The sequence below is a fragment of the Ahaetulla prasina genome, chromosome 1 (genome assembly GCF_028640845.1).
Source record: "Ahaetulla prasina isolate Xishuangbanna chromosome 1, ASM2864084v1, whole genome shotgun sequence".
In the NCBI taxonomy this organism is placed as follows: domain Eukaryota; kingdom Metazoa; phylum Chordata; class Lepidosauria; order Squamata; family Colubridae; genus Ahaetulla; species Ahaetulla prasina.
In genome coordinates this window covers 184186695-184212233 of record NC_080539.1, presented here as the reverse complement: position 1 = coordinate 184212233, position 25539 = coordinate 184186695, and the positions used below count along the sequence as shown (strand labels likewise).

Genomic DNA, 25539 nt, shown 5'->3' with positions numbered 1-25539 from the left:
GGGGTGGGGCGGTCGGAATACTGTACAGTACAGACATAGCAGGAAGCAAGCAAGTTAACGAGATCAACACAACCCCTCTTTCACAAGCCTCTGTCATCCAAAGGCGGTCACTCCTCCTGTCGTGGGTTTGTAACTCACTCAAAAATTCAGCCCTCCTCCACCCTCGCCCGCCTTCATTCACGTCCCACCAACTCCTGCTCTGAAGAGGAGAAATCCAGGAACTGCGCACCCCGCCCTTTCCCGAGGTGGGATTGATAGACCCACAGCGCCACCTGGTGGATAACGGATGTGACTACGCTGCTCGGGGCTTTCTTTCAGGGCTCGAAGGAGGAGAATTAAGAAGTAGGCTGTTACTTTTCATCAGAGAAGTTCAGTCTGGAGCTGAAGAAAGCGCCGCCACACCCGATTGGCTCCTTCCCTTCACTCAAAAACTGAGAAAAGAGATCTTTTCTCCCTGAAAATGCAGACCCCGTCTTGAAACCAAAGGAAACTTTTCACTCTAAAAGTGTATTGATCTCAGTATTTTGCAGGTAAGCTGACTACAACTTTGTATTCCTGCCCATTTTGTGATTTTATTTTAATAATTACAGAGGACAAGCAAGTTTAGAAACACTTGTTTATCAAGTGAAGCAAATTTTATTTTGGCACAAACAGATGGGAAATTTTGCTGAACTTTTGCTTTGATGTTCAGTTATGGGGAGGCAAAGCTAATCCTCTTGTGCACCCTCTTTGCTTTCACAAAGCCTTTTTCTCAGCAGAAGTTCATCTTATGCCTGCAGGAAAATGACTTCAGAATACAGTGGTACTCTTCTTTTAGCTGCCAAAGTTGGGGGATGGAGGTGTAACGTAGAGAGCTAATTAATCAGAATATGTATTGTTCGTGGGGTCATATCAGCACAAATGATCATTGGGTTATTTTTAAATCACGTCTGGTTTTAAAATATATCTCTGGTTTAATTCTGCTTAAGAAACTGAAGAATATTTGGACTGTATTATTTGTGAGGACTTTTCATCTTCTAATAATCTAGGAATACAGTTAGATGCTGCAATTATTTTAATTTTTAAAAGCTGGCTAGTTTTCTTTCCTTTAATCCTGGCCATTCTAGATATATTGCTTTCACTGTCTCTCAAAGGAAAGTGAAAAATTCACTGACTATTCTAAATTTCTGTCTTTATTCCAGATTTATGAGTTGTATTAACTAGTGAGTTTGATTGACAAATTGAAGTGTGTGTGTGTGTCTAGAACTTGATAGAACAATAATTTATTCATCAACACTGTTTGCCCACCTGTTTTGTATCATTTGACACAAAAGTAGTAGCATCTTTAGCAAATAACATGCTTGGTTCTTGGTTTTGCTGCTTCGGAGTTCAGACCTTGGTCTCTAAGCTTACAGAAATCAGCCCAGCCCAGCCTTCTGCTTTGTGGAAGGACATGAATGCAGGGAGGAAGAACATTCTGAGCAGTTACACATCAAGAATCTCTCTTTAGCTATTAGTTGAGATCATGTTTCTGTCCAAAAACAGCTCCTTTCACAAAGGTATCACCACAAGCAGCAGCCATAGTGCCAGGAGAGGCCCAGCCTTGCGTGGTTCTTTAGAAAGGACTCTGATCTGGTCTTTAGAAAGGACTCTGATCTGGTCATCTTGGGTTGGATTGAATTGGATTGGAAAATGTCTAGATCTACCACAGAACATGGTCTTCTTCTGCATCAGGCTAGTCTGCTGAGTGATCTGGAAGCTTTAAGGAAAGTTATATCCAGGTTTTTAGTTAAGATTGAATGTCATATGGTTCAAGAGAACATTAGTACAACATGAAATACACTGAGAAAATGCAAGCAAAGCAATGAGAAGAGAAGAGAAGAATATTCTTAATAATGGTCAATGTTAGAGGAACTATTCAATGTCTCCTTTTGTTAAGAAAACAAAATCAAGACCAGCTGTTAATATGAAAACTTAAAAGTATCTCCGCTCTGGGCACCTAGAACAGCTTGTTGTTACATAATTATTATGCTTTTTGCTCAGCAGAGAAATGTAATCTATATAGCATACTGGGAACGATTGTTTGAAGTTCCACATATTTCTGAAATTTTGTGGGCCTCCCTATAAAGGAGAGCTAACTGTCCTATACAAACCGTTTTCCATGTAAAGACACAATGCAATTTAGAAACCCAAACTACAGCTGGAATTCCTTGATTTGCAGGCCTGAAAATGCCTGATTTATTTAATTGTAAATATAAGCACTTTAAACCTAAGAACTGAGAGTGTAGTGATTTTATTAAAATGGCTGCATATCAAATCAGATTTGTAGGGGTAAAATATTACTTTCCTTAACAGCTTATATTCCTCAGTTCTATGGTTTATGAGACCCAAGTTATGGAGAGAAGCCACAGCTCAGTATGCAGCTCAGTATTTATTTCTGTTTAAAAAAGACTTCAGTTTTTGTCCATTGCCTTTTTTTAGTATCAGGGTTGGGAAATAATTTTGATTTGCAATCTTGATTGTTTTCCTTTCTTTTGAAACGTTGTCACTGCAAAATATTCTTGATTATTGAACTATAGAAGAATGTGTTTATAATGTGTGAATATATAGACCAAACCAGAGTTTCTAACAGGTAAACACTCATTTATGACCTCATTATTTTTCTTACATAAAATACTTCAGGAACATTCAGTGCTTTTTAAAATCCAGATACAGATTTTAAAGTTATTTTTTCTTAAAAAGTACTGGCTGTGGAAGCCAAAAAAAACCAAACAAAACCAATTTGTGAAGCTCCTAATATCTGATGAAATCAAAAAGACACTGCTGGGAACTGCACTTTTAAGCCTCCTGAAAAATATGTGGTTCCACCTCCCCTATCGTGGGTATCCACTCCTCTTTTAGAACAACCTTGGGAGGTTTTTCTTGAGCAGGATGTGGCCTGGGCAATGATGCAGGGATGTGCTGTTGGAAGGTTCTGCTCACCTCAGACTTCATTGATGGTCTGGGGCAAGTCATTGGGCTGATTCCTGATGAGGCTGGAGCCACAGGGGGGTTGAGGAAATCCTTGATTGTGTTTCAGTGTGAGTAGGGAGGTTGTTTGCATGATGGGATACTCTTCCGAACAAATGCCATTCCTTCTATTGACATACAAAGGGCATTGCTCTCTGGGGAGGGGGGCCTTTATTTAATACCACCCATGAAAATAAGCCCTGCATGCTGAGATGGTACACTCTAGAAACAATGCCAAAGAATATATTACAATGTCAGTGATTCAGGCCAGACTCTCACTGCCATGTAGAATTTTTGTGGAGGTATGTAAATGTAGATTCAATCATCCAGGCCAAAAGTATGTGAAAGGTCATTTTGACTAAAGAAGCTACTTGGATGAATAACAAAACATCTAACTTTAATAAACCTTGGTTCAGTTGCCATGTTTTAACCTTTTACATGCTTTTGGCCTGAATGATTGAGTCTTTATTTCATATTACCTTTCATTTTGGGGAGAACCCCCTGCAAGAGTTAGTTCATTCCTACTACTCTCTGACTCTATGCCCAATCAAAAATTGTCATTTTGACTGAAGGAGTTACTTGGATGAGTAACAAAACATCTCAGTTTAATAAGCTTTGGTCCAGTTGCCATGATTTTAACCTTTTACATGTTTTGTGTAAGTAATATGACCCAGATTGTTGGGGGCAATATGGTGACTCTGTAAACTGCTTAGAAAGTGTGGTAAAGCACTATGAAGCGGTATACATATAAGTCTAAGTGCTATGGCTATGGCTATTGTTTGTACACTGAAAACATGACAGCTGGGATGTTACAGATTTAGAGAATCCCACAAATGTAGATCCTTAAACTTCTGCTATGGTATCTCTCAGAAAAGGTACAAAAGCAGCCTCTTAATATACGACTTTGGATACTTTGCCCAATTATCCATATCTGCTATATCATAGAAAACTTCCCTTCTCCCCAACTGCTGTTGAGAGAAGTAACACTACTCTGCAGTAATTATCCTTTCTTTTCTTGGCATCTGTAACAAACCAGAGATACCAAAATGGTGAAGTCTGCACCATCACATGAAGTCTGCCATTTTGTATCCACCCCAATGTTTCATGCAAAGTATGTTTTGTATGAGGGAGTCCTCATTTTATTTATTTTATTAGATACTGAAATCTCTGGGCAATGGGTGGCTGTATATGTTCATTAAATAAATAAATATAAATATAAATAAAATAGTCCTTCCCCAGGCCACATTCATACTGGATTTGTACCAGATAACTTCCACTAAAACCAAGGTATTCCCAAGACTGATGAAATAAATATCCTGATTTAAGTTTCAGATTAATAATGAGACATCTCCATCCCTTCCTCCATATTCATTCAATGAATGTGGTTTTTTTCTCATTTAATTATGATTTCCCATAAAAGTGTAGCAAATTGATGGAACAAGATCAATCAAGAATGGGGGAAAGAGACAAATCTCTATGATAGGAGATTTAAAATGAAGGAGATTCCATAAGGTGGTGCCACAGCAGAAAAAGCTTGACTCCTGTGACCCACCAAATGTAGATATCTAACTGATCCCAACCACAGCATGCCTTCTTTATCAGATCTAGTGGGGCAGGCTGATATAGCCAGAGAGAGTTGGTCTCTCAGACAGCTTGATCCAATGCCATGAAAAACTTTAAAGGTCAAAACCAGTAGCTTGAATTGGACTCAGAAGTAAACTGGCAACCCATGCAACTGGCAGAGCAGAGATGTAACCTGTGCTGATCTGGGAGTGCACATGCCCATACTGCTGCATTCTGTACCAGTTGAAGCTTCTCTCTACTCTCTTCAGAGTAAGTCCCTTGTAGAGTTTATCACTATAGTTCAATCTGGAGGACATGAATGACTGTGAGCAGGGCTGCAGATCCAAGAATGGGTAATACTGGCACGCATAACAAAGCTATGTGAAAGAACTCCTAGTCATAGCTATCACTTACTTATCAAGCAGGAGTTATGAGTCTAGGACAGGGGTGTCCAAACTTGGTCCCTTTAAGACTTTTGGACTTCAACTCCCAGAGTTCCTCAGCCAGCTTTGCTGGCTGAGGGACTCTGGGAGTTGAAGTCCAAAAGTCTTAAAGGGACCAAGTTTGGACACCCCTGGTCTAGGAGAACCCCCGGATTGTGCACTGGTTCTGTCTGGGGAAGTGCAATCCCATCTAGCACCAAAGATGGAATCTGTGGGCCCCAAAATTCAAAGGCACTCAATCTTGTCAGAGTTCAGCTGAAGCCTTTTGTTCCCCATCCAGACATGCATAGCCTCCAGACAGTGGGATAAGATATCCACATCATCATTGCTTAATTCGCCAGAGGTGAAGATATATAATTGGGCATCATCAGCGTACTGATAATACTTCACCCCAAGATGACAGATGAGTTCACCCACCCACCCTCATGTAGATGTTAAAAAAGAAAAGATAAAGTGTTGAACTCTGTGGCACCTCACATAGCAGGGGCCGAGGGCCATACTTCTCTTCTCCAACATCACTGACTGGAACAGACCCCAAAGGAAGGAGGACAAGCAACATAACATTCTTCTACCCACCCTCAATCCTTTGAGCTCTTTCAGAAGGACATCATGTTTGAAAGTATCAAAAACCTGAGAAATCAGATAGGGCAAGGATGGATACATTACCCATCCCACCCATGCAGAGCCCATCCAAAAGTGTGGCCAATGCCTTTTCCATCCTATAGCCAGGTCTGAATCCTGACTGAAGAGGATCCAGATAAGTTGCTTCTTCTAAATCCCTCTAAAGTGTTACACAACCATTTTCCATACCATTTTTTGGTACTCATTCCCTGAAAAGAGAGGTGAGATCCTGGATGAAAATTTTCCAGTATGCTGGGATCCAGTGATGACTTCTTGAGGAGGGGAAAACATGACTGCTCTAAGAGGTAAAGAACAACCCCTCCTTCAAAGAAGAATTAATCACTGCAAGTACCCACTCACACAACATCCCCCTGAACTGCTTTAACCAGCTGGAAGAGGCATGGATCTAGAGAGCAGGTGGCTGAGCTTACAGGCTACTGAGTAGTCTCTCCTGTTTGAGCAGGGAGCTGGACTAGAAGACCCCCAAGGTCCCTTCCAGCTCTATTCTATTCTCCAGCTTTTGTTGCCATGTGAATTCTGCTGGACTAGGTGGACTAAAAATTTCACTCTGTCTAAGGGACTTTCCCAGCATTCACTACTTTGTGTCTTAGTCAATTCAAAAATTTTTAACTTTTGTGCTGACTCTATTCTAGCAGCACGTGAAGCAGACTGGAAAATTGTGGGGATGTTCTCACAAACCCTTTTAGCTGTTCTGCTCTGCGCAACTGTCGTCCTCCTCAATGCTCAAAATGATGAAGGAACTTCCTGTGCAGGTAAGAAACATAGTTTCTCAATTTACTTCAGTTCTTTGTGCTTTTTCCTTCTGTCATGCCTTCTGAAAATATGTAACGCTATAAGTTTAATGTAAGAAATAATTAAAAATCTTATACTGAAGATGATCTATGATTACAATCCATGTCCAAAATCATATATTTGAATATCTAGGATTCTGCAGTGCTTTGAGTCTGAAGGCAAAATGGTGTTATCAATCATACAGTGTACTCATATATCTCTAATTCGTTAAAGCAGCTACATTTTTTCTAGAATTCTGTGACTGTCATCTGCAGCAGCCACAAAACTCCAATGAAAATGATACAGACTCAAACACATACGGACACACACACATACTTCAGCTGGAGCTTATGCATTATCTGACTCAGCTTTAAAAGGTGGAAAAGATGCAGAAAAGCACAACCAAAATTATCACTGTTCCAATATTTGAGGTGCTGACCTAAGGAAGAAGGGGTCAACTTATTCTCCAAAGCACCTGAGGGCAGGATAAAAAACAATGGGTGGAAACCAGGGGTGAAATACTACCGGTTCAGACTGGATCGGGAGAACTGGTAGCGGAGATTGGGGATGATTCGCCGTACCGGTAGCAATTGCTGGCTGGCCACACCTCCAGACCAGACCACAGCCCTGCCATGCTTCCCTGCCCTCCATGCTGCCAAACTCATTGTTCGGAGCATCTAAGGGTCTTCCACCTCTTCAAGATCAACTTTAAGAGCTCCGAGAAGCCGACAGCAAAAGAAGCGGCAGCTACTTTTCCTATGAGGGGCGGTGTCTGCCTTCAAGTCCTTGCAGAGGGACACACACACACACACACACACACACACACACACACACACACATTTTTCGCCCGCGCTGCCACTACTTTTACTGTCAGCTTCTTAAAGTCGATCTTGAAGAGCTGGAAGATGTTTCCTTAGATCGCCAAATGTCAGCAATCTAAGGACACGTCTTCTTACACCTTCTCCGCCTTCTCCTCCACATTCCCCCCCACCCCCCAGTTTTTCCATTTCTGTGCCTGGATTCTGCTTCTTACACCTTCTTCTCCCCATTCCCTCCCCCATTTTTCCATTTCTGTGCTTGGATTCTACTTCTGCAAGAGAAGGCTCCAATGTTCACTTGGGTGGCAGAGGGAAACTCAAAGCATTGGGGGCTTCAGAAGGGCAGAATGTGTTTCAAAATGTGCAGCTCCTGGCTCTAACAGTGAGTGATGTCAAGTTGGCCATGACCACCAAGCCACACCCAGAGAACCGGTAGCAAACATTTTTACATTTCATCCCTGATGGAAAATAATCAGGGAGAGAACCAACCTAGAACTAAGGAGAAATTTCATGACAGTTAGAACAATTAATCAGTGGAACAACTTGCCTTCAGAAGTTGTGGATGCTCCAACACTGGAAATTTTTAACAAGAGATTGGACAACTATTTGTCTGAAATGGTATAGGGTTTCAAGCTTGAGCAGGGGATTGGACTAGAGGACCTCCGAGGTTCCTTCCAACTCTGTTATTCTGTAAATCATTGGATAGTTTCCCTATATAGAGAGTTATTTCTGAATTTGAGAAAAAAGATTTCTCTACGAAAAGAGTTGTTTCTTAATTTGGGGGAAAATATAAAAGTAAGTATTACTAAAAAAAAAACCTAGTGATTTTTTTTTCTTTCTCCCTCCCTTGTAGTACTAAAACTGAATACCATTCAGCAAATTGATTAGTGGTTTGGTGAGTTTCTGAAAAGTTATGGAGGGATAAGCTAGGAGGATTTCCTACACAGACTTTCCAAGCTGAGAGTCATCACACCTTTGGATTCTTGTGACTTGGCAGAAATGATAAAAAAAGGAGCGAGAGCAAAGCGGGATGCTGGCCTGCATGCAGTTCCTCAGGCATATCCCAGAGAGTTGGGAGAGCAACCCAGAAAATAGCCTTGTGTCCAGTGGGGATCACTTTGAGACATTCTTCATGCTGCATTGAATTCCATCATTTGGGAGGAAGCATGAGATAAATGTAGAGAGTATTCATTTCTTGCTTTTACAAATTCATGAAAGCCATTGTGGCAACAAGATCTTGATAAATTACTGAGCTGAAGGCAATGCCTCTAATCCTCAAGAGTTCATTTGGTGACTGTTCGAAGTTACAACAGCACTGGAAGAAGTGACGTAGGACTGTTTTTCACACTTACGACTTTTGCAGCATCCCCATGGTCATGCGATACAATTCAGGTGCTTGGTAACTGACTCAAATTTATGACAGTTGCAGTGTCTCCAGGGTTATATGATCACCTTTTGTGACCTTCTGACAAGTAAATTCAATGAGGAAGCCAGATTCACTTAACAACTATGTTACTAACTTAACAACTGCAGTGATTCACTTAACAACTGTGACAAGATAGGTCATAAAATGGGGCAAAACTCATTTAACAAATGTCTCACTTAGCAACAGAAATGTTGGACTCAATCGTGGTTGTAAGTTGAGGACTACCTGTACAGTGCTGTTAATATGGACAAGCACTTATGTGAAGGTGGCCACTTCTAAATACGACTGTGCATCCAAGGAACTTTATATAGTTCCTCTCAAATTAAGAAGTGTAAAGATGAAGATTACCATTATGAAGTCAATATTTTTATAGCTTGAATTCTGATCATATCTGAAACTTGTCCTCCAAGGAGTTGTTACTGAAAGCAGCATAGACTGCCTTTAGACTATATTTGTAGGCTTTGGGGAAAGAAGAAGCATGCATTATGATGCCATAATGAAATAATTGACTTCTATACTTGCATCACATCTTTGTACCAGCTGTACTTTTCCACCCCGGGCCACCCCAGTGAAGCTGTTGAAGTGCTGTCCCGGTGTTTGGATGCCGTACGGGTCTGGATGGGGAGAAACAGGCTCAAGCTTAATCCCTCCAAGACGGAGTGGCTGTGGATGCCGGCACCCCGATTCAGTCAGCTGCAGCCGCGGCTGACTGTTGGAGGCGAGTTATTGGCCCCAAAGGATAGGGTGCGCAACTTAGGTGTCCTCCTGGATGAACGGCTGTCGTTTGAAGATCATTTGACGGCCGTCTCCAGGAGGGCCTTCCACCAGGTTCGCCTGGTTTGGCAGTTGCGCCCCTTCCTTGATCGGGATGCCTTGTGCACAGTCACTCACGCGCTCGTTACCTCTCGCTTGGATTATTGTAATGCTCTCTACATGGGGCTCCCCTTGAGGTGCACTCGGAGGTTTTAGTTAGTCCAGAATGCAGCTGCGCAGGTGATAGAGGGAGCTACGCGTAGCTCCCATGTAACACCGCTCCTGCGCAGACTGCACTGGCTACCTGTGGCCTTTCGAGTGCACTTTAAGGTTTTGGTCACTACCTTTAAAGCGCTCCATGGCTTAGGGCCTGGGTACTTACGGGACCGCCTGCTGTTACCGCATGCCTCCCACCGACCTGTACGCTCTCACAGAGAGGGACTTCTCAGGGTGCCGTCCGCCAAGCAATGTCGGCTGGCGGCCCCCAGAGGAAGGTCCTTCTCTGTGGGGGCTCCCACACTCTGGAACGAGCTTCCCCCGGGTTTACGCCAAATACCTGACCTTCGGACCTTCCGCCACGAACTGAAGACACATCTTTTCATTCGCACGGGGCTGGCTTAAATTTTATCGATTTTAAATTTTTAATATTAATTTTAATGGGGTTTTAGTTTTATATATTTTAAAGTTTTTTAGGCCAATTATAAAATAAGTTTTTTAATTTGTATTTTAAATTGTATATTGTATTGTCTGTTTTTATTTTTGGCTGTACACCGCCCTGAGTCCTTCGGGAGAAGGGCGGTATAAAAATCGAATAAATAAAATAAAAATAAATAAATAAATGATGTGGCTGCATGTGTGTCATATTAATGCAGTTTCAGTATATTTCAGACACTGGATCCCTGCTTAAAAAGAGGGAATCACATCTAGGAACTTAGTTTGGGAAGGGATATAGGAGATGTACCTGGGGTGGAAAAAAGAAATTCCAGTAGCCCGTTTGGCTTAATAAATATAGTAAATATTTGCTATGTGAGTGACTATGTTTCTGATAATTCTGTTAATTTCTGAGATTGATTCAACTTTAGGCTGAGAAACTGTATTGACCAAAACTCTCACAGTACAGTACTCACTATCTGTAAATTTAGATTAGCCTCATCTGTTTAAGGCAGTGGTTCCCAACCAGTGTGCCGCGGCACTAAGGGGTGCCGTGAGATCTTTTGAGGGTGCCGGGAACTTTTGAGCTACGGAGATTTTAAATATCTATTTCCTTATAAGGGTGCCGGGAACTTTTGAAAGGCTTTCCAAGGGTGCCTCAAACAAGAAAAGGTTGTGCCTCAAACAAGAAAAGGTTGGGAACCACTGGTTTAAGGGATACATGTTCCAAGTGGAAATAAATAAGGCTCATGCAATATTCTATATGTTACATACTGATGCTACCCTGTAATGGAGATCAGAATGATCATCTCTTCTTGGAGAATGTGATTTGGGAAAAAGGGAGGGAGAGATCTCATGTCTCCATGAAGCTGTAAGAGTCAATTCAGGAACTGATCCTTAACTCAGCTACTGCACCATAAGAATGAAAAACTACGCAAACTCCAAGCGTTTCATTCCCCAGGAACACCTGGCAAGCCTCTAGGTGGGTATGTATCTAGTCTCCTTACCACATTCTTTCTCCTTTTCTTTTTATACAGATAAAACTGACTGTCCTATCACAGTGTACTTTGTCATTGACACATCTGAGAGCATTGCCCTTCAGACTGACCCTATTGAGAGTTTAGTGAACCATAGCAAGAAGTTTGTTGCTCAATTCGTCAATAAGCTGGCCAATGAGGTCTACCAACAACAAATATCCATAAACTGGCAAATTGGGGGACTTCATTTTTCAGATATAGTGATAATCTTTAGTCCTTTAACCCAAGACAAGGCGATATTCAATGATCGGTTGGAAAAAATCCGTTACATTGGTCGGGGCACTTTCACAGATTGTGCTCTCTCCAACATGACGGCTCAGATGCCTCTCAATTCACTGGGGATGAATTATGCTGTTGTGATCACTGATGGCCACGTGACAGGGAATCCCTGTGGAGGGATGAAGCAGCAAGCTGATCGAGCACGAGATGTAGGGATCAAACTCTTTGCAGTGGCCCCCAGCCAGAAAATCTATGAGCAAGGTCTCCAGGAAATTGCCAGCCTTCCACATGAGCTTTTTCGGAACAACTATGCCACCCTAAAGAAAGGCAGTGTTGATGAAGATACTGAGACCATGGATAAGATCATACAAGTTATGGTAAGAATTGATACCTAAGAATTGTGTTAGAGCATTGTTTTACTGGATCATTTAGTAGATTGACTCTCTACTAAGTTGGAAGCTGCAGGTTAAAACCAAGCACTAATTGGCTTAATTTGCATGAAAATACTTCAGGCCATCATTAGAAACAAAATATTTTAGAGAAGAAATGAACAGGGAGAACAAAGATTATTCCTTTTCCTGCTACCTGAAAAGACCTCTAAGGAGGCAGGATTCCAGGTCCTGCTCCAGAATTTAAGATGGTGCTTGACTTTGTTCTTAGATAATGCAAAATAAAAAATAAAAAATGGAGTGGCCATCCCAGATTTTGTGCATAAACTCTGCCCAAAATTCCTTTTGTATTTCCAAACTCTGACCTCAATCTCCTTGAGGAAAATGAGCAGATAGCTCTCCCTGCTTCTCAGAGGTAGAAGAAATGGCATTTCAAACAACTTGGATGAAAGCCCTTGGCTATCTTGGTTTCAACATGTTCATCCTGGTTTTTCCTAAATCTGTGATTCTAACAGTAGTGCTTGTTGTTCCTAGGCCGTTTACAAATAATTGTAAATAGGTGGAATATTATGCAGATTTTTGACCAAAATAAAGATTTATTGTCTGATTGTTGTGCATCACTTCCAGCAATCTTGTATATACTCTATATAATGGTATAGAGAGAGAATGCTCGGTTGCTTTAGTTTCCAACAAATACCAGTGGATTTTTTAACCTGTCTTGAAAGCATCATATGGATTTACACTGTTGCTATGTTTATTGATGTCTTCCAATTTCTCTTTTCTTCCCCACAAACCTTCTGCCTCAAGTACTATATAGGAAAGATTTTGCTTAACAAATGGGTCCTTTCTATCTTTACAACAGTCACACCTTAGAAGTCTTCTAAGGCCATGAGCTTTGTTCTTTTATGAGAACTAAGTCATGTGGGCCAGGTTCTGCCAAATGGAGTAAAATGTGGGCTTTCCTCTTTTCCTGTTAGGAATATTTCTAATATTATGGATTAATTTTACTGCAAAAGCATTTCATGAAGAGAGACGTCACTTCCCATGGAAAGTGATCCCAGTTTGGCAGTTCAATTGGAACTAGAACCAGAACTTATCAATAGATTGGAAAAAGTTCAAAGCATCTTTTCTGCACTGAAATCACATTTCTCAGAATCTAGTATTCAATTGTTTAAAAATTATGGAATAGAAGCCAATCACATACTCCTTAGTATTTATCTTTTTATAGCTGGATGTGAGGCCCCCTTCTGATGTCTATAGAATTGGGGAAAGGTTCTTCACAGCACTAGCACTAGAGGAGAGGGGTAGTGGAACTTGCTTAACCACACAGATTCAAAAGAAAGAGCTATGCTGGTTTCTTTTTTCAGTTTTATAATTTTCTTTTATTTTTGTTCACTCCCTAACAGAAACATGATGCCTTTGCAAAGGTAAGTGTACAAGTTGTGTCCATACAACAATATTATGAACAGGAACTTTTGGAAACAATACGCAGCTGCAGGTTATGAATCACTGCCAACTGTGCATTTTGTTTAGAAGAAGACCCCTTCTGATGCAGTGAGACTTCTTTCTCAGAAAATAAATTCTAGGCTGAGTTGCAGTGTCATAGAAATCTATCCAATCCAGCTTAATTCTTTTATGGATTTGTCTTCAGAAATACTAATGAAGGGATAGAATACAAAATATGCAGAAATTGAATTATTTTCTCTATTGCAAAATCTTTAGAAAAGAATGTGCAATTCACAAGTGCATGATATCAGATTAGACAGCCTTCCTTCAAGAAATATTATAAAAGAGAAGCAGAAAAAATGCTTTTAATGGAATTATTTAATGAGGCTGATTAAACATGATGGTCCTCCTTTTAAATATAATTTTGCCCCACAGCTCCAAGATATCCTTGTAGAAGAACAGAAACCATATAATTTATTATGAAATCTTCACTTATATTTTCTTTTTCTTTTAGTGCTATAAAATGAGCTGCCTTGAAATTCAAGGTCCGCGTGGTCCAAAGGGATTTCAAGGACAAAAGGTAACAATATAAGGGCAAAATGGACAATAAATCTGTAAGAAGAAAGAACAGGTTGTGTATTATACTTCCTAAGGATTTCAACAGAAATCCCACATTAATGGCTTAAAAATACCAAAGATACAATTTCAAGAGTGTGACTATCATGCAACAATGGGTTGTAGCTTTGGGGAAATGAAGTGAGGAAGTAATGTAATGCTTCAGTCTATACAATAATCACAATTCATTAATAATTCAGCACAGTCACTTACATACATACAGATTAACCTGAATTTTGTCTCCTAAAAATTTCTAGGAAAAATACATTTGGTTCTTTTTTAATATACATTCCCTTAACATCAGCATTTTTATGAATCTGATATATAACACAAAGATGTACGTTTCTGTGTAAACTTTTCCTGATTATATTTCATTTAATACTACTACTTCTGATATTAATTTTGGCTTTTTGGGTTGTAGGGAAAGAGGATTAGTAGACAAATTTGTATAATAATCATTCTTCTAATATACAACTTTCTGTAATACTATATATGTTGTTCCATAAGTTTTATATGAAATTCTTGAACCAAGTATGATAGACTCAGACCACAATTGATGAATCAACTTTTGCTGTGATTGTACCAGATTTTTACATTCATAATTTAGACAGTTGCGTAACTGAGAATTATTCCCTATAAATCTGCCTCCTCTACAGCTGCATAGTTCTCTAGTATTTGCTGTATTTAGAATATAAGCAATTCATTGGCAATTCAGCTTCTTACGTATTTGCAAAGAGCAGTATGTAAAGAAGCAAAAGTAAGTCTCCTAACCCTAGCCTAGAATCCTATATTCTCTTTTCTGGAACAAGTGACCTTCAACTTTGCTTCCAAAGGCTGACATCTTGTCTTATCAATGTTCTTTGGCATTTTTAAAATAAAAAATTAGAAATGCTCTTGCAAGATCAATCTGCCGAGACATTTCAAGAAGCTTAGGAAATTGGCCAGAAAACTTTGGATTCACTCCTAAAACAGCAGTGGGTACATGAAACCTTTGCAATTAGGGTTCCTTTTTTAAAAAATAACAACATTTATATATTTTCTCTTTGTATACAATAAGTGCTTAGTGAACAGCGTGCTGTCTGAGTCAGTTTGTTTACATAACAATATTAAATTCCTAGTTTCTACCTCTATTATCTAAGTACTTTGGCAATTATGGTTCCTTGATAACAGCAACCAGGTTCAGTGATCTCCTGTTTTCAGGGTTGATCCCTTGAGTGAGCGGCAATCATTGCTTTCAATATCTTAGCCTTTAGATTTGGAAGGGATTTCTTCCAGATTTGTAGGTTGGACAAGAAGCATGACATTGAATAGTCTCTGAAGATATAATATGAAAAGCCTGAGCCAACAAGTCACATGAAATGATGTGTGAGCATAGGAATTGATTCAGCCTTTTGTTTTATGAGAAATCTCTGAACTAATTATTTTCTTTTTTTTACTTTTAGGGTGCAAAAGGGAACATGGGGATTCCAGGCTATCTTGGGCAAAAAGGACGACAAGTAAGTAACTGGAAAAAGGAAGAATTCTAATAAGTACTATACAATTTCTGTTTCTTTGAACACGGAGTACACAAGATCATATTGAATCAGACTCTCACCTACATGCCAGTTTTAGGATGGCATTTAATTTTAAAATTAGCCTGTGATACTCAATCAGTATCTGAATTCCTTTGAGAATGTTCAGTCAGTATATTATTTTGGTCGTAGGATTTTCAACTTGCTTTAATAAGAATTTATTTATTTATATAATCTGTGTACATTCATTTATCACGCTGCTCTGATCCCCTAATTCATAAAGAAAATCAAAACCTTCCATTTAATTTTTCTTTTAGATCATGATACAGATTCTCTCTCTCCTTTTTTTCCTTTAATAATAGAAGTTTAAGTGGAATGCATCAGATTTCTAAATACAGATTAGATCCTTATTAGGGGTCAAAGAATTAAAGCCCATTTTAGCCATGCTGGGGTGGGCACTTTCCAGATTAGGATTCCCCACACTTAAATACACACTTTAAATAAGATTCATATCATTGTTATTGAAGATCTTGCTGGGGATGTTCTATGCTGAAAGTGGCTGATGGGATAGAGAGAAGATCCTCAACCCTATGGTCATCCATCCTCTTGGCTTTTAGTCTCTATTTAATCTTTGTTGATTTTAATTTTTTAATTTTTTCTGTTTATCATTTTGTAAGCTTCCCAGAATCACTTCAACAATGAGATAGGCATGTTATTATATTGATGTCAGCCTATAGTCTGTATGCTTTAACAGAACATTTCCACTCAATGCAAAAATATGCCTGTCCTATATGGGGCAATGTTAGTACTTATATTGAAGATGTGTGTGTCTTTATTTATATATAATGTGTGCATGTAGAAGGCAACTGGAATCTAAAGAAATGTGTGTATCCTCCACTCATTCATTAGCTTTCCATCCATATCTCCGTCTGTTAGGATCAGAATGAAGAACAGGCTTGACCCAGATGTTATGCTGTAACGTGGTGTGACTTTCAGTGAATAAGCCTCAGTCTCACGCACATTATCATACATTGGTTGATAATTCTGACAATCAGAACTTGTGAATGGAATGGGGGTTGGTTATCACCTGATATGCCCTTTCTCAGCTTAGAAGAAACAGTAGTCAGGAATGGGTTAACTCCGTCTGTTAACTGCTTGGACTGAGTCTGCAAAATTGTTAAGCCATGCCTCTTCCTGTTGCTTGCCAGCTTTTTGACGAAGGCGGTGATGCAGACTGACTGATGTGTTGAGCTGTAATGACAAAAGAACAAAGACCTACCCTTCCAAATCCCAGGGCCGGACAAATAACCCGGGCAGGGCTGACTGCTGTTTCTTCTAAGCTGAGAAAGGGCGTATCAGGTAATAACCAACCCCCATTCTCCATCCAGAAAGAAACAGCAGCCAGGAATGGGACATTACCAAAGCCTTTCCTATTGGGAGGGAGAAGTCCAGGCCTGTGGACCCTGATTGGAATGGACCCTCTGTAGAACCCGTTTGCCAAAGGCAGCCTCAGCCGAGGCGTAAGAATCAATTTTGTAGTGACGTACAAAGGGAGAAGGAGAAGACCAAGTAGCCGCCCTGCAGACCTCTTCCAGAGAGGCCTGCGTACCCCAAGCTGCTGAAGTAGCAGCATTATGGGTGGAATGAGCGGTAATATGCCTGGGCACAGGTAAGGATTGGGTCTCATAGGATATAGAGATACAAGCCCTGATCCAATGTCCCACTGTGGGGGAAATAACCTTGCAGCGGAGGGAGACAGGCTGAAAAGAAACAAAAAGGGACTCTGTCCTCCTCAGAGAAGAGGTCCTTTTAATATATATGCGGAGAGCCCTCTGCACGTCCAATGTATGCCAAACCTGTTCCAAGCAATGGGAAGGCTCAGGACAAAAATTGGGAAGGATCAACTCCTGAGCCCTATGAAACCAAGTGTTTATCTTGGGAAGGAACGTCGGATTGAGGCATAAAACTACTCTGTCAGAGTGGAATATACAGAGCCTCCAGCTCAGATATACGCCGAGCAGAAGTAATAGCCACTAAAAACGCTACCTTATAGGAAAGGAATTTTAAACTAACCTCTCATAGAGGTTCAAAGGGACCCTGGGTAAGGGTAGTTAAGACCCTGTTTAAGTCCCACATGGGAAACCGATGGTCCACAGGAGGTCTAAGTTTGGTGGCCCCCCTGAGAAACTGCCGAATAACTGGGTGTCTCGACAGGGAATCCCAGGTCCCGCAGGCCAGAATGGAAGAAAGGGCTGCCACCTGCCTCCGAAGAGTATTAGGAGCCAACCCATCATCTAAACCCTTTTGCAGAAATTCTAAAACCTGAGCCAAAGAAACTGAAGTGGGAACCAGGTCCCCTGTTTTGCACCAGGTACAAAATGCCCTCCATGTAGCATTATAGATGTGGTTGGTGGAATCCCTGCGGGAAGCCTGGTGTTGTGGCTCCAACCTGGATAGTAGCAATGACCCTGGAGAAAAAGTTGTCACCAGTCAAAAGGACCCGCTCAAGCACCAAGCAGTTAGTTGAAACTACTGAGAGTCCAAGTGTACCAACGCCCCCTGATTGAGGGATATCCTGTCCTAAGGGAGCCGCCAGGGTCGGTCCACTGAGAGGACCACTAGATCTGCAAACCAAGGTTTCCTGGGCCAACGAGGAGCCAGAAGCATAAGTTATGCCCCCTCCTCCAACAACTTCCAGATGACTCTGGGAATCAGAGGAAGAGGAGGGAAGGCATATAGGAGGCCTGATGGCCACAGACTCTGCAATGCATCCACTGCTTCCACCCTTGCAGCCAGAAACTGGGAGAAGAACCTTGGAACTTGACGGTTGTCCTGAGTGGTGAAAAGGTCCACCACCGGAAGACCAAACCGGTCCATTAGATCCATGAACAGAGACGGACCCAAGCACCGCTCCACCTGGTCGACTGAGGTCCGACTGAGCCAGTCCACCTGGACATTTGCCAGTCCCAAAATGTGGTCCGCTCGGATGGAAGACAGATGAGACTCCACCCAGAGGATCAGCCTCTCCACCTCCTGTAACAGAGCCAAGGATCTGGTCCCTCCGTGACAATTTATGTGGGCCTTGGTAGCCACGTTGTCTGTCAGCACTAAGATGTCCTTCTCCAATACTAGGAACTCGAAACTTTTGAGAGCCAGGTGAACCGCTCATAGCTCCAACCAACTGATGTTGTGTGAAAGGTCCTCTGGTGACCATTGACCTTGAGTCATGTTGGGTCCGAGCTCCCCAGCCAAACAGGCTGGCATCGGTCATCAGGACCAGACAATGTGGCTCCTGGAACCTTGGGCAATGGCGTCGGAAGACCACCAAGTAAGGGAAGACTGGACCGCTGGTGGAACCTCCACTCTCCATGATGACGTGCTACACTTAGTTCGTTGGAATGGAAGGAGCAACCACTGCAGAGCTGGATCTCCTGCTGTGGAGACAAGCCCAAGGCGTGATGCTGAAACACGATACCATCTTTCCCAGCAACTGAGAGAGAAGCAACAGAGAAGTAGCTCGATCTGATCTGACCTTGACAGCCAGGTCCCTTAGGCTGGACTGGTGGTCTGGCGAGAGATACAGCTTTGACTCCACTGTGTCTATTATAGCCCCTAGATGAAGCAAATGCATTGTTGGGATCAGATGACTCTTGGATTGGTTTATGGAGGAACCATGACATTGAAGAATCTGTATGGTGAGATTTAGGTCCTATCTGGTCCTGGATTCTGAACTGGATTGGATGAGGATGTCATTCAGGTAGAACTGTATCCTGATAGGCAAGGTTCTGAGATGGCCCACCAAAGCTTCCATCAGCTTTGTAAACACCTGTGGAGCGGAGGACAGGCCAAATTGCACAGCCTGGTACTAATAATGTTTCCCCATGTATTGGAACCGGAGAAATTGTCTGAAATCTGGATGAATGGGGACATGCAGATAGGCCTCCATGAGAGCCACCGATGTGAGGAAATCGCGTTTTCTGATGCACTCCAGGATGAAGTGGAGAGAATGCATCTTGAACCTTCAGTAAACTATGTAATGGTTCAGGGTTTTGAGATTGAGAATTGCCCTCCAGCCTCCCAAAGACTTCTGATAAGAACTAGGAACAGTCTGGAATAAAATCCCTGACTGTGGTGCATCTCCGGAACTGGCTGAATGGCCTAAATGGCCATAAGTGTGTTATGGCTGAATCCATGAGATGCCACTTCACCGGATCCTGAGAAATAGGTTGATGAATAGCAGATGAAGAATCTCAGAGGGCTGGACAGGAATTCCAGGGAGAGGCCTGACCTTACAGTCTCCCTGACCCAAGAGTTTAAGAGGTTTAAAAAGTCCGATAAATGATGGCTGGTCAGGTAAAAAATCCTCATCATCAGAGAGCTTAATATCACGCTGCATCTCCTCCCTGAAAGGGAAGCCTTGCTGGAAGAAGCCGCTGAATATTCAGGATCCTGAAATTGAAGGGAAGATCCCAACTCCTGTTGTCTATGATGGAAAGATTGAGCTCTAGAAAAATCAGCAGTCATAGCCACAGAAATATTTTGTAAACCAGCTTCAATGCCTTGACTTATGGCATTAGAAATCAATATAGACAAATGATCAGGATCTTGGGAACTACCTGGCTGACCAGGCTGCAATCCTGCAGCAATGGGAGTGGAAGAAGCTCCCGGAGAAGGAGATCTAAGTACCACCTGCTGTTCCCAGGGAACACCGATGGTTCAAGAGAAGGCATAGCTCCAAAAAGCACTTCACTGCCATTAGACAAGGAAGGAGCCTGTGCTGAGTCCCCATCAGGAAACCAGACCGGAGGAGGAGCTTCCTCAGGAATGACCGACAGTCCTTGTATCCCTTCAGAGGCAATTTGGGCTCTAGGGAGATTCTTGTCTTGGGAACTCTTTCCCCTCATAACCGTGTCCTTCTGAACTTGTTTAGGTGTCTCAGCGGAAGCCCTATGTTTTTGCTTGGACTTTCTTTTAGAATGCCTTACAGACAGAGAAGAAGGCTGCTTAGCTCAAGTGAGGGCTTTGTCCCACCCAAGGGACTGAGAGCCAGAAGGCCCTTCCCCGAGATCACTGTCTTGATCAGGAAGACCTGATCCAGACTTGGATCTGGAATGCCCCAAAGCCATAATGCCAGAATGTCAACTCCTGCAAGGAGAATAAGGACACAATAAATAATGGTAGACAGTCCCAGACTGCAGAAATATTGATTACTCACAGGGCTTACATTGTTAGATAATAGAGGGAAGCCGAATAGCATGCTAGGGCTCCAACCTCAATGCCACTCCCCTCAATAGGGCCTTTGAATCGCAGTTCCCTCTTCTAGGGAACATAAATTGACCCTGGGAGCTCCCTACAGAATCCTTATAAAAGGGTGCCTATAAGCCTACGACAGGATCGGTCTTACCCAGAAGAGAAGCGTGCCGCTGGAGAATAGCTGCCGATATCGAACACCAAGGGACACAGTGGCTCAGGGGCTAGGACGTTGAGCTTGTCGATCGAAAGGTCGGCAGCTCAGCAGTTCGAATCCCTAGTGCTGCCGTGTAATGGGGTGAGCTCCTGTTACTTGTCCCAGCTTCTGCCAACCTAGCAGTTTCAAAAGCACGTAAAAATGCAAGTAGAAAAAATAGGGACCACCTTTGGTGGGAAGGTAACAGCGTTCCGTGCACCTTTGGTGTTGAGTCATGCCGACCACATGATCACGGAGACGTCTTTGGACAGTGCTGGCTCTTCGTTTTTGAAACGGAGATGAGCACCGCCCCCTAGAGTCGGCAATGACTAGCACATATGTGTGAGGGAAACCTTTACCTTTACCTTATCGAACACCAAGGCACTCAAAGTGGCCGTTGAGCTTCCCAGATGCGGTTTCAAAACGGCCACTGCCAAACCAAGCTCCCAAAATGACCACCACTCCTTAATCGGCCACTGCAACAGAAAGCTGGCTCGAAAACAGCTGCCGCAAACTTACGTGGCTCCAAAACAGCCATCGCTTGTCTTCGAATCTCCCTCCAAAATACAAGATTCTGCTATGGAACCAGGTTCATGAGTGCTGATTGGAGAGGCTTCCAGTGATGCCAATCTCATGCACGCTCCTTTGGCAAGCGCTATGGAGCAGAGCTCGTGGGCGCTGCCTTAGATTTGCAGAGGGATCGAAGCCTCAAATCCCCTGGGGGTCAGCTGTTTGAGGCAAAGCCTGTGACAGCTGCCCAGAGGTCCTCAGCTGAGAGATCCCTCTCGTCGCCCCTGCTGCCTTCAGCGGGCTCAGGCTGAATCGCCCTTCACGCTGGAATAAAACTGAGAAGTTAATCAAAGATAAAAGGAAAAATAAAATAAATAAAATAAAATAAAATAAAAAGAATTCTCCTGATTTTTTAAAGAAAAAACAGTCAGGAATGGGCAGCTCAAGGAAAAACGTCTGTCCACTTAGACTGAATCTAAAAAGCAGCAAGCAACAGGAAGAGGTGTGGCTTAACAATTTTGCAGACTCCGTCCAAGAAGTTAACAGACGGAGTTAACCCATTCCTGACTGCTGTTTCTTCCTGGATGGAGAAAGGGAAGATGAGGAGAAAGAGTACATTTGACTCTCTAACTTGCTAATATACCTCAGCACAGCTTAACAATACACCAGAACTAAGCCTATATCTTTTTTACAATGTGTGAAAGCAGTTTGTATTGTTTGTTCCTGCTGCTTGCTTTCATTCCACACTGACATCTAATAAACAAAACATTTGATATAGTTGAATGCAATAATAGGACAAAAGAAATATATTCATCACTGCTTATAAAAACTCTAACACAATTCTTTCAACTCTTTTAAAATATTTTTGTATTCTCATCATATATGTTTATTCAGTCTGGAAGCAGAAACAATCACTAATTTTTAACTATTCCAAATGTTGTAGGTTAATCATATTAAATTCACAAGTAAATGTATATAGGATTGCAACCATAATTTAAACTGATAAAATTGGTACAATTAATAATATTGCATAATTCAACTATTACTTTGTTCAAATTAATGTAAGTAATATGTATTATTGCCTGCCTAAGGTAAATGAACATGTTATGCAGATTATGTCAACTAATAATGGCATTTTCTTTTTACATATAGGGTGATCCAGGAATTGAAGGTCCAATTGGACATCCTGGGCCTAAGGTAAATAATTTTGGGTCTCACTTTTAAGCATTTGTTCTTGTGCTTGGAACTTTACCAAATAAGAGAAAGGGAGGGAGGGAGAGAAGGAGATGGGGAGGGGAGAGGGGGAGGGAGGGAGTGGGAGAGAGAGGGAGGGGGTTGGAGTGGGGGGGAGAGAGAGAGAGCGATCTTGGTAGTAACCAGTAATCATTAAAGCTGCAGAAACCAAATTTATTTTGATTCTCAAAATAGGACAGATAATTAATTCAAGTAAATGGTTATTGGGCTGATGAGATATCTATTCCTTTATCCTGTTCAATATCTAAACATTCCTGAATTAGGAACAATTAGTTTATCTTAGGTTTTATAGACAGAAGAAAAAGGTGTGGTACTCCCCTCCCAATAACATTGATGAAAGACATGAACTATATCCCAAAAAGAGAAATCTGAATGATAGAAAGAAAATGAAAAGTGTGAATTCAGTAGAGAAGTTAGAAGAGATTTTCTAAGCACTGAAACAAAAATGGAAATATGAAAACCTGGTGGGAGACAGGTGGGAATCGCTTGCAAAGCATCACTCTTCCACAGTAACTGATAGCCTGCAGAAGCAACCTTAAGTGTCTAGTCCAGGGGTGTCCAAACTTGGTCCCTTTAAGACTTGTGGACTTCAACTCCCAGAGTTCCTCAGCCAGCTTTGCTGGCTGAGGGACTCTGGGAGTTGAAGTCCACAAGTCTTAAAGGGACCAAGTTTGGACACCCCTGGTCTAGTCTAAGCCAGGGACCAAACAGAAGGACAAGACATAGGAGAAGATAGGTTGAGGCAAGCTGGGACAGCATAAATTCCAAACTAATCATTTACTTAAATGTATTTGTTTAAATCAACTAATTAACAAATCTAAGTCAATTCACTCTAGTCAGACTAGCATATCAGAACTAAACTATGCTATATCCACAAACACTAACTGAAAGTACTTTTTGTTTCTTTTCCAGGGTATTCCTGGTCTAAAAGGAGAAAAGGTAAGGTAGTTTTACACATTCAGAAGACTTTGGGAAGTGTGCTTTATAATTAGAATGATTTATTTAGTATAATTCTGCATTTCAAGGAGACCCCTGAGCAATGGGTTCCCTGTCACCTTTCCTGGAGATAGAAGCAAAAGATCTTCGCCTGCATGCAGAACCTGCAATCCTGGGTTGAGCTGAACCTGAAACAAGCTCCTGGAACGCAGGAGAACCTCTGCCACTAGGACAGAGTTTTGAATTGGGAAGCAGAAATATATTCTCTAGCACAACTCTTTCAACCCAAAGCAGCTTTTTCTGGGTTGGGCTGTTACTGGTTTGCACTATGGAGCTATGTTATAATTTGTGACTTTCATATTGTGAGCCATCTTGGAAAAACTTCTATTCCTAAAAAAAATATTTTCACCCAATTGGTCAGACAGGACTTAACATTGCAACTGAAGTCTTGTGGTGGGTATAGGCGTGGGGAAGATCTGCCATGTCATTTGTTCTAGGATAATATTTAATGACACAGAATTATTTCACTCTGTCCCAAATAATTTCTTAACTAGCTGCCACACTGTTGTGGCTGTTTTTAAAGGAAGCAGGGCTCGACTCATCTTGTTTTTATTATATCCTTTGTAGGGAGAGTTTGGAGCAGATGGACGAAAGGTAAGGTTTGACAGAGGAACGTAAGACATTATTTCACTATTGGTCTTATGGAAAAAGCTCTCTCTAATGCTTTTGGTAATTGATTTCAGGGAGCTAGTGGTACTGTTGGAAGAAATGGCACGGATGGACAGAAGGTAATGTTGTTTTTAACACTGTAATGTCAGTCTTTTGTTTACATTGATAAAATGCATTTTAAAGGAGAATGAGCTCCCTAAATATAAGCTTTAATTAGCAATCTGAAATAGGAGAGTGGCCCAGACAGATCATTAGTTTTCCCTTTCATTTTGTAACTGAATTTTCATTGCTTGTTGGCAAGTTCTTCTGTCTCATTCCTGAAGCACTCAAATATCCACATCCTCATTTAATTTAATTTAATTGGAAGAAAATAACTATTTAATTTACAGAAACAGTCATTTGACCTGTCTGAAAATTTGTCAACACCATGTTGTGTATTGATCCTAAATAGTTGAGTTGCATCCAAAATTAGTGGAGCCCCTATGAGTTATCGCCTTATCACCCACAACTTTTTTAGACTTGAGTTACTGCTCTTCTCTTGGCATTTGGCCTGTAATCATTTGCTGCTTCTGTAAATCAAAGTAGGGTAATTCATGGAAAACAGGCCTCAGGCAACTTCCCAGCCTTACTTTTTGCAGCTTAACAGGATAACGCTATTAACATTCAGTGGAAAAATGACAAGTTCTATTACAATGACTTTTTTTTAAAAAACACCATACATAGATGTTTTACACTTATGTAACCCCTGGGAGGATGAAAAAAATAGAAATGCTGATATAAGGTCTCCTGCCATGTGTAGAGGGTTGGACTAGAAGACCTGAAAGGCCCCTTTCCAGCCTTATGATCTATTCTATTTTATTCATTCTGAAATGCAGCTCATTCCTCCCGGTTCAATCTCTCCCCAGTTCATTCACTAAAGAGGCCCTGAATTGCTGGTGGAGGGAGCTGAAGAAGAAATTTAAGTACCTTTGTGATTCTTCCACCTCACCCGTTTAATGTTGCTCACAATCCCTCCTTTTATATCTAATGCTTTCAGGGCAAGATGGGGCGGATTGGACCTCCTGGCTGTAAGGGTGATCCAGGCGAAAGGGTAGGAGTGCTTTCTCTACTATGTCAACTCTTTTTTCATATTCTTAAAAAATTTATGTAAAGGAGATTATTATACTCAAAGTGTCTTGGGAATTTTATGGATGATAAAAAATACTAGCAGTTTTTTTTTTATAAAAGCATACCTTGAAAATAAATTAAACAAATGTCATTGGTTTGTTTAGCAATAAAACAAATGAAAACCTGAAAAAAGAAGGTGACTTCTTTACAAATTTACAAATTCTGTACAGCTCTTCAAGGTGAATAATAAAGTACAGTGATACAAAGTGTTCTGAAAGAGCACTTTCAGAGTGTGCAAGCAAATTAGTCAATGAATTAATAGCAGAACGAGGGAAAAAGACTAAC

The 25539-nt window shown here is 41.4% G+C and overlaps 1 protein-coding gene across 3 annotated transcripts in view; it reads left to right on the top strand.

The window, feature by feature from the left end:
• Positions 1 to 337: 337 nt before the first annotated feature.
• Positions 338 to 25539, top strand: part of COL6A2 (collagen type VI alpha 2 chain) — a 55243-nt gene continuing 30041 nt past the window's right edge. The window contains exons 1-11 of one of the 3 annotated variants that reach the window (XM_058184742.1): positions 338 to 530; positions 6269 to 6388; positions 11093 to 11688; positions 13107 to 13127; positions 13661 to 13726; positions 15204 to 15257; positions 22381 to 22425; positions 23395 to 23421; positions 24046 to 24072; positions 24162 to 24206; positions 25124 to 25177. In XM_058184742.1, the coding sequence (XP_058040725.1) occupies positions 6301 to 6388; positions 11093 to 11688; positions 13107 to 13127; positions 13661 to 13726; positions 15204 to 15257; positions 22381 to 22425; positions 23395 to 23421; positions 24046 to 24072; positions 24162 to 24206; positions 25124 to 25177 (1023 nt within the window). In that variant the 5' untranslated portion in view covers positions 338 to 530; positions 6269 to 6300. The remainder of the gene's footprint in view (positions 531 to 6268; positions 6389 to 11092; positions 11689 to 13106; positions 13128 to 13660; positions 13727 to 15203; positions 15258 to 22380; positions 22426 to 23394; positions 23422 to 24045; positions 24073 to 24161; positions 24207 to 25123; positions 25178 to 25539) is intronic. The other 2 variants (XM_058184734.1, XM_058184724.1) reach the window with 2 other exon arrangements.